Raw genomic sequence first — 9476 nt, forward strand, 5'->3', positions numbered from 1 at the left:
TGTATTCCTTATCTACACATTATTACTCCATTGAATCTAGAATCAGATGATCTTAGAACATACTCTTTTATTATTTTCCTACTTACTAGGACAACAAAAGGAATATTTAAAAATCGACTAATGAGCGAAATATATGTTTTGGATTGAATAAAAATTGAGAGAGTGAAGTTCTTTGATGATCTTCTATTCTTCGTTTCCTTAGTATTCCTTTTTTTTTTATTATGCTACTTTAATCACTCTTGCGTTTAATAGTTGATTAACTCACTCAGAGTGATTTCGTTTACTACCTACCTATTCCATATTCACACAATTTACATGGAATGAAGATCCTAATCTAAACATTGTACTATAAAAGCAGCATAAGAATTAAGAGACTCTAAAATCTTCACTTCCCAAGTACACATATTTTCCTGCTCTGATTCTGTTGTGGCATAATTACCCATCTCTTCAAAGATCGACTAATTCCACCAGTGCCATTTACACAATTCGAAAATCCCCTATTCACAGCATGTAACCACACATGTGCCACCTGTAATCAAGGTATCACGATAATCCAGAACACAGCGCGACAAGAACTGAATAGAAACTGAACCACTTTGAATCCTCTAATCAGATCCTCATTTCCCGCTACTCATCTTTCAACATTTCGCCCACTATCACGATTTTTGAAACACTTTTAACTGTAGACTACCGTTCCAGGGGCTTCACTGTGTCGTACCGCACTTCATTGACGAACTTCGCGGTACGTCCATTGACTTCTGTATATCTCCTTCATTCACACGCGATATCCCAACGATTCGCCTCTCGTCGTCACGATAAATCTCGCCACGGTGTTTTGTTAGCGCGCACAACAGAACTAGCTGGATTCGGAAGTAATTAAACCCTGCTCGGCTATGACCTCGGTCCCCCGTCGTTCCTCGTCTGAATAGAATATTCTTTCCAACAGAGAACAACGTTCTCGCTCCCGACCACCGCAGAAGACAAAATTTCCTCGGCTGGGAGACTCGGCCCGCTGGTCTGGGGAGGTCGAAGGATTGCGTTGCGTAAAACCTCGCTCAAGTTTGCTGTTAAGTTTATGTTCACGCGAGTCAAGATTCTAGGCAACTAGTTGCAAGTCCACTCGACTAATCTGAACAAGGTTTTAGTTAAGTTACTTGAGTACAGGTCAATACTTCGATTCAAGTGGTTTGAATTCACGTAACTTGACTTGTCTGAACATGGCTTCAATTATGTTACTTGAATTCAAGTCACTTGTGTTCAGAGGAGTGTTCAACTGACTTGAATACAAGTCCCTTGACTCCTCTGAACACAAGTGACTTGTATTCAAGTAGTTTAATGTAAAGTTTTGACGTGTGACTGGTGTCTTAAGTAGAACAGGTCAATAATATTCTTCACTGGGTTTCAATATTTTTAAACTTTTCTACTTACGATAAAAACAACCTGCAAGTAGTTCAAGTACTAGTATTCAAGTAGCTTAATGTAAAATCTATGTTCCCACGAGTCAAGTGACTTGAGTTCGAGTGCTTCAAAAGTAATTTTAATTCAAGCTGTCATACAGAAATAATGATAATGGCATCAGAGAAGGTGATGCATTTCTATTATTTAATTACGTATTTTGTCAACAAGTCATGCAATTTTGACAGCTTCCCTGGCGTTCATATATTTATCGATTTGCTTGATATTTGCCCTGTATAGTACAGTATACACCATGGTACACATCATGTACATTCGAAGTCCATTCATGCTGTTCGTGGCGCTCGTGGTGCCTGGTGTTCGTGCCTATACTCTTTTATGAGAATACAAGAGCTCAAGAGGGTTCAGGTACTGAGCAGAGTAAAGCTTGCAATTTGAGAAACATTTAAACATAGTAGTAACTTTTTAAATATAATAAATACTTCTATTCAGTTAGTAATTAAGATTAACTTGGTCAATAATTCCCTACATCTGAAAGAGTCTATGAAATAAAACGATTCTATGTACTCTAAACATACGAATCCATCTTTTTTCCAGGTGCAACCTCGCCAGCTCTGTATACTAGGCTCGCCAGCAGCTCGTGAGCAGACGAATAATCTGAACGTGGCATAAGAAGTGGCCACTGGCTGCCTCTGAATAAATCGGGTCGCCGCTGTTCCGAGAGAATTACTCCATATCCGTACAAAAGGGACGATTCGCATTTAAAGTGACAGGCCATTCAGCGGAGGCCACTTGCCACGGGACGTCGCGCGACGCGGCATGGAAAATGACAATCGCATACGACTCGTTAAGAGGAACCTAGAGCCTAGTGGCACAGGGGAGAAAACCGCTTGGAAGGGGATAGAATAACCATGGGACACAAAGAAGCAGATGTGGGAGGAGGATAAGGGTTGCGTGAGCTGTGAGCTGTGAGATGTGTTGAAAGGGTGAGAAACATGGCGCAGAATACAATTCCGAGAATTTGGGTTTAGGTGTCCTAGGTGAAAAATTGAGGAACCTGAGGACTTAAAATTCGAGAAAATTGTGGATATGATACTAGTATGCTTCAAGTGGTATGTTATAGTAGAATAAGTTCAGTATGAATTTTGTTCCTAAGATCTGTACCTGAGAGCTAATGTGACACGAAGAAGTAGACGAGGGAGGAGGATAAGGGTTGCGTGAGGTGTGAGATATGTTGGAAGGGTGAGAAACATGATGTAGGATAAAATTTTCAGAATTTGGATTTAGGAGTCCTAGGTGAAAAATTGAGGAACTTCAGAGCTCCAGAACTTGGAAATGGAGAAAACTGACAATATGATACTATTATGCTTAAAGTGGCATGATATAGTACAGTCAGTACAGGAGAATATTCGTTCCTGAGGTCTATATCTGAGAGCCGACGTGACACAAAGAAGTAAATGTGAGAGGAGGATAAGGGTTGCGTGAATTGTAAGGTGTGAGATGTGTTGAAGGGGTGAGAAAATGATGTAGGATGAAATTTGGAAAATTTGGGTTCAGGTGTTGTAAATGTGAGACATTGAGGAACTTCAGAAGTTGAAAATGGAAAATACTGATAAGAGAGAATTACCTACTTCAAATGGTATGATATATTACAGTATCAATTTTGTTCTTAAGTACTGTACTTGGGAGCTAATGTGACCCAAGTGCCTTTTTGTTATTTTTCAGAAGAGTAATGTAGTACATGAAGTAGTTTATACTATTAAAGCTTCTTAAGTTCCTATTATTCTAATAAAATAAAGAGAAAACACTAAGAGCCTGCAACAACTTACTTTTTAAAAAAAATGAACTTGGGTTAGTCTGAGGTACAGAGATATTCAATCTATTCTTAAGATCTCATTTGTCAGAGCGACTTCAGAAGCATCTGTGATAAAATGGCAAAGCGAGATGGGTTACATTTTAGAGAAAATTGCATTTATATTGTAATTAAAATTTACAACACAATTTACATTTCAGCCAAGAGAGAAAGTCGACTGATATATCCAATATTATTGGGTAGCCACATATAATTTTATAATTGAATGACAATATACAACTATGTAGGTCAGTGTTTCCATTTTTAAACACTTAACCATTAATAATATATTTGAGTGACCAATTTTACAAAAGTGGAGTACATAAATTAGTCTGCTTTCTATCTAATGGATATCTAATTCTGGCTTCCTATTTCATCTGCTAGAAAGCAGGTGACTAAAGTTAGAAGAAAATTGCTGCAGTGTATTTTCCAGTTTTATTATGGTGTGATTTCTCACTGCACTATTAAGAAAAATTTTATACCTATTCTAAACTCAGCAACTGTTCCATAAAAAAATACTAATGACTGTCCTCTAATTACACCCCTCTAATTCAACAACGAACCAAGGAACAGAAACCCAAAACGCAAGAATCTAGCCACGCGCCACAGGGCCACCAGACACACATTTTTCACCCTCACCCTCGAAGCTCGCCTTGTCACCCCCTGCAAGATAAAACCCCACAAAACCAGTACCTACACGCGTTCAGCAGAAAGAAACCGAGAAAAACCAGCACTGTAGAAATCCTCACAAAGAAAACTACTAAGCTAGATCTGCAACAACAGCATCAATAGTTCACAGGTACAATCGTAACTTATGTCATATATTATACCTATTCTAAACTCAGCAATTATTCCATAAAAAATATAAATAACATTCAAGAAGGAACCAAGAAATAAAATCCCAAAACGCAAGAATCTAGCCACGTGCCACAGAGCCACCAGACACACATTTTCCACCCCTTGCAACACAACCCCCAAAACCAGCCCCTACACGCGTCCAGCAGGAAGAAACCGAGAAAAAAGCATCGCTGTAGAAATCCTCCCAAAGCAAACTACCGCGCCAGATCAGTAACAACAGCATCGACAGTTCGCAGTGGCGATCGTAACTCATGTCACAGCGACTTTTCCACCCCTCACGCACGACCCTCCTCCCCGAGCGTCCCAGAGAACGCGGTTCCTCGCGGAGGTCGTAAAATCGGGTGGCACGGTTCGATAGCTCCGCGGATACGGTTTTTCCGCGTCGAGTTTCCTCGGACGGGCGTCGAGCCGGAAGGAAGAGGGAAAAAAACTCGGAGCGGGGTAAGGAAAAAATTCAATAAAGTGGCGATGAAACGGGCCGACGGAAGGCGAAGGACGGTCGAGCGCGGCGGATTCGGGTCGAAGTGGAGCGAGAGGCAGGAGAGCTCGGTCGAGCAGCATTAATGCAATTATCCATTGACACAATTATTCGTCAAATTCATTAAATCTCTATTATGGAAACGCCTGTTCGGTTTACGAGCCGCGACCCTTCGGCGCCTCAGCGTCTAGCCGCCCCCACCACGGGGTTCAATGCTCCGATGGATAAGAATCCTCTCGATTCCACGTCTCTTGGCTCCATCCTCGCCCCATTCCACCCCCGCCCCTCTGCGGCGGTAATTTTTTCACGCTCGCTCGGTGTTTGTCGACGGGATATTCAACGAGCAAACGTATTCCTCGGCGATCGGGGCGGCTCGATTCGCGCGGGCAAACAAATACTCGCGGGGACAAATATTTTAACCGCGCCGTGACGAGGGGTAACCCCGACGTGACTTCACCGCTCGCCGTTTTTTTTTTTTTTTTATTTTTCACTCGCTGTTTACCGTTTCATTTTCTTCCCTGGCCTTTCGGGGACCTCTGGGAACGATGGATCGATAGACTGTCCGCCACGTGAATCCAGAGATTACGGAATCCAGCGAGGAGGACGATTATCGAGACGCGTTTCGTTCCGTGAGCGTTCATTTTTAATTGGACGACTAATCCGAGGGGAGCCCGATTTTATCTGGTTTCGATATGAGAGCTTTGGAATACGTGTCTCGAACTGATCCGTGCTCTCTCTGTCCTTCGTTTCGTTGTTTCCCCCGGCGTGCGTTCGCCTCATCGAGCCGCTGCTGAAAAATGCAAACCGTCGCAACGCGAAAGCCCGAGGAATCCAGGACCCTGCCACGCGACTCCAAAGAGACCTGGTCGAAACACACTGGAATTAAACCGAGACCCTCAAAGAGCCACACGCGCGGCTAAGCAGCCGCCGGTGCTGCGGTGATGAAATCATATTCAAGATTCATGCACCTCTGTCTACTTCAGCCGCGTTGCAATCTTCTATCAAACCGCAGGAGGAACTCGAAAACAGAAGCACTGGGTAGAGTATCCGAGGCTATGGGAAATAGTACACCCTTCGAGCACTCTAGTTGGCGCTGTTGATTTGTAGGTTTGTTAGAGGGACTATCGAAAGACTTTACTATGGAGACAATTTTGGGAGACTTTGGTATTGAGGGTGAATAGCGAGGGTGAATAACTGTATCGCCTGAATTTTCTTGTAAAGTATTTGTTGTGTAAAAAGAATGTTTGAAATGAGAGTTGTTTTGTATTAAGGGAAGCGTATTAAGAAGAGCATATAAAAGAAGAGTATATTCTCGATACCAATCAATTTTGGTCTGAAACACTTTTTGAGAAATAGATTACAAGAAAAGTCAGGTGATACTGTTGCGTGAGTTATCCTGTATAGATTGTGATAAAGAGTGTATTAGGACCCCTCAAAATAGATTCCTCTAAAGATACTGTTAGGACACTGCTAGATCCTCTCGAATAGTAGATATTTTAGAACCCCCTAAAACCTGTTTCTCTGAGGACACTTTTAGGACACTTTAGAAGTACATAGGTACTGTCAAAGATTGTACTAGAATCACTTGCAACATCTTCTGAAGAGACTCTTAGGACAGCCAAGTGTCAAATGTTATGTTAACAGTTACTGTCAAATGGTGTGTTAGACTTTACTAGACATTGTTAAATGACAATACACATTCTAGAATCTCTTGAGACACCTTTTTTTAAGGACACCCATAGGACACCTTATTAGATCCTCTCGAATAGTGTGCTACAGCCCCCTAAAACGCCCTCGTCTAAGGATACTCGTGTGACACTTTACTAGGTATTGTCAAGTAGTGCACTTGAATCCCTTGAAACCCTATTTTTTTAAGGACACTATTGGGATGCTCTACTAGGTACTGATTAGAATTTTTTAAAACAGTGTCCTCTAAGGACACTCTTGGGACACTCTATTAGGTATTGCCAAATAGTATACTAGAACCTCTTGAAACCCCTTTTTATAAGGACACTATTGGGACACTTTACTAGGTACTGATAAATAGTCGATTAGAATATCTTAAAACACCTTCCTCTAAGGACACTCTTGGGACACTTTTTAAAAAAAGTGTACTAGAATCCGCCAAAACACCTTTCCCTAATGACACTTTTGCAACACTTTACTAAATATTGTCAAGTAACGTATTAAAATCCCTTAAAACACCTTCTTCGACCACCCTTAGAACACTTTACAAAGTTCCATGAAATATCCTATTAGAACCTCCCAAAACACCATCCCCTAAGAACACCCTCAAAACACTACACATCCTGTATGTCCCGTCCTCTCAAATAATATACTAATACCTCCAAACCACCTTCCCCCAGCCACCCTTAAAACACTTTACAAAGTCTCATCAAACATCCCATTAGAACCTCCCAAAACACTGTACAACATCCAATCAAATAACATACAATAACCCTCAGAAACACTTTCTCCTAAGCCCACCCTCGCAACACTTTACCACGTCCCACGAAACATCCCCTCAGAACCCCTGAAAACACCGAGCTCCAAGTGCCCCCGAAGACACTTCGCCAAGTGCCTCGATCTCCTGAAATCAAGCTAATCCATAGCGGCCACGCGTCGGTGCAACGTACCGCGAAGGGTCAGCGTAGACAGGGTGTCGCGTGTCTTTCGATCGTCCACTCACCGAGTACGTGCAGCAGCAGCAGGGTTGTCCGTTCCATCGGGGAGCCTCGTCGGCCAGTGCAGGGGTAACAGTCTGTGCAGCGGTGTGTCGTCGTCTGAGCGCGGGCGGCGCGTCTCTTCGCATGTCGCCCTTCGCGAGCCACCCTTCCACGGTCGGCGCGTGTCCACGTTGCGACGAACGTCCCCCTTACATAATACCGAGGGCAGTGCGCGGATGGCTCGGTTGGCACGGCGACGGTTCCCGTTGCTGTGTGTGCGCGGTCTGCGGACCCCGGCTCGTCTGGCGTTGCTCTCCCTCGCTGTCGGCGTCTCGCGCAGAATCAATTTCCTCGCGGCTGCGAGGGCAGTGGGGGGTGGCGCTCGTGCGCTCGACGCCGCCGCGGGACGCGCAGGCGCAGCAGGGCGGCTCGACTGGCCCGTCTGTGTGCCTCTCGCCGCCGGGAGGATCGCTCGCGTGTGCCGGTAAGCTGGAGACTGTGTCAGTGAAATCTGGCCCACCGATAGATCCCAAGCAGCCCCGAGCCGATAGGCCAACCCTCCCCACCAGGGCTCGCCGACCCCACGCGTGTGTTCACGGGACGAACGCGAGTCTGCCCCCCTGTCCCCCCTCTGTCTTCGACCATTGCACGCCGCGGACACGCTCCACTCTGGCGAGGTTCCTTCTTCGCGACACGGATGCATCCTTGCCCTTTGTGCGCCGGGGCTATTGTTCACTGGCAGAGAGCACCGACACGCGCCACTCCTTTTGCGATCGCGATACGAGACAAGATGGACAGTGGAAGGGGATGAGGGTGGAGGAGGAGGGTGGGCTTGTGATTAATTTCGAGGGGAATTGTTTTGATGTTTGTGCTGGGTCTGGGGGATTTTCGAGCGATGGACTGACGTGGTCAGGGGTGGATGCTGGAGTTCTGGGACTGAGTTTCGTGGAGAGGCTTCAAATTTCTTGGATGATACATTTTAGAAGTTTGCTAATAGAGTGTGAATGTTTTTAGGAAGATTTGTAATTCTGGAAGCAGGAGTAAAGGAATGAAACTTAGGGACACTTCACCCTCTGAGAATAGTGTGTAATATGTACTTTACTCTTGGTTGTTGTATGTATGTTTGTGGAGGCTCTAGGGAATTTTCGAGCGACGTACTGATATGGTGAGGCGTGAATGGTGGTATTTTGGGACTGAGTTTGATGGAGGGGTTTGAAATTTCTTGGATGAAAAATTGTAGAAGTTTGCAAATAGGCTGTGAATATTTAGGAAGATTTATACTTCTGGAAGCAGAAGTAAAGAACTAGAAATTATTAAGGGTAGTTCAGCCTCTAGGTATAGTAATATATTATGTGTACTTTATTTTGGACATAGCATATATTTTTGTGCAGAGTGCTCCGCAGAGTGCAGTCCAAGCGAGCAGTTACAGCATATGTTCATTCTGCACTTTCATACAGATTTAAATTCCCCATAAATGTAAAATATTCCGCAGTATATCGATGAGAGATTTCAAGCTTTATCAGATGTACACATACATTTTTGATATCGCCAACAATAGACGAAATACATACATATATCGAAGCACGAATGAGACATATGAAATCAGAATCAGTATTTTTATTGTTAGTAGGTAGAGGCAGGAAAGATTAATAAACTTTAAACATCTTATTTGCAAAAAAAGAGGAACGAAAAGAAGCAGTAGAGAGTTCTTTCGATTTGCTGTACTAAAAACGTATCTTTTTTTATTTCCGCTACATAGATGATTTGAAAGGACAGCTTTTCAAATCCTGCTAAAATATTTTTTATGGAATTACAGTGAAAAGCTTCTTTTCATATAAAAAATAGAACAAACAGCAAATTCGTGGCTCTTAATATAAAATCATACAGCAACAGAGAACTTTGATTTTGCAATATTTTATGAGGTAGAACCATACACAGTGAATGCACGTTTTAACCGAGGAAAAATAATGCAAAACGTTTTTAAACACGGTACTTCTCTTTATTACATCAGTCTTCGCTACTGAAACGAAGTCATCAAAATTTGGCTGAATATTTACGCCACAAGTGGACACTCATAATCATGAATGAACTTCATTGAATTTGAAAATCCACAGACTCTGGCAAAACATACGTAGTGAAAAAGCATTTTGCACCTTCAATATGTTAAAAACGGAAAATTTTAATGAAAAATGCTTCCCAAAGTACCGCC

At 43.1% G+C, this 9476-nt stretch overlaps 1 protein-coding gene across 1 annotated transcript in view; it reads right to left on the reverse strand.

Annotated features, from left to right (window-relative positions):
• The window catches only part of LOC143186742 (cell adhesion molecule 3-like), a 38510-nt gene extending 31040 nt beyond the window's left edge, over positions 1 to 7470 (reverse strand). The window contains exon 1 of the mRNA XM_076390483.1: positions 7291 to 7470. Within this exon, the coding sequence (XP_076246598.1) occupies positions 7291 to 7327 (37 nt within the window). The 5' untranslated portion in view covers positions 7328 to 7470. The remainder of the gene's footprint in view (positions 1 to 7290) is intronic.
• Positions 7471 to 9476: the final 2006 nt, after the last annotated feature.

Source organism: Calliopsis andreniformis, unplaced genomic scaffold (genome assembly GCF_051401765.1).
Source record: "Calliopsis andreniformis isolate RMS-2024a unplaced genomic scaffold, iyCalAndr_principal scaffold0022, whole genome shotgun sequence".
NCBI lineage: Eukaryota > Metazoa > Arthropoda > Insecta > Hymenoptera > Andrenidae > Calliopsis > Calliopsis andreniformis.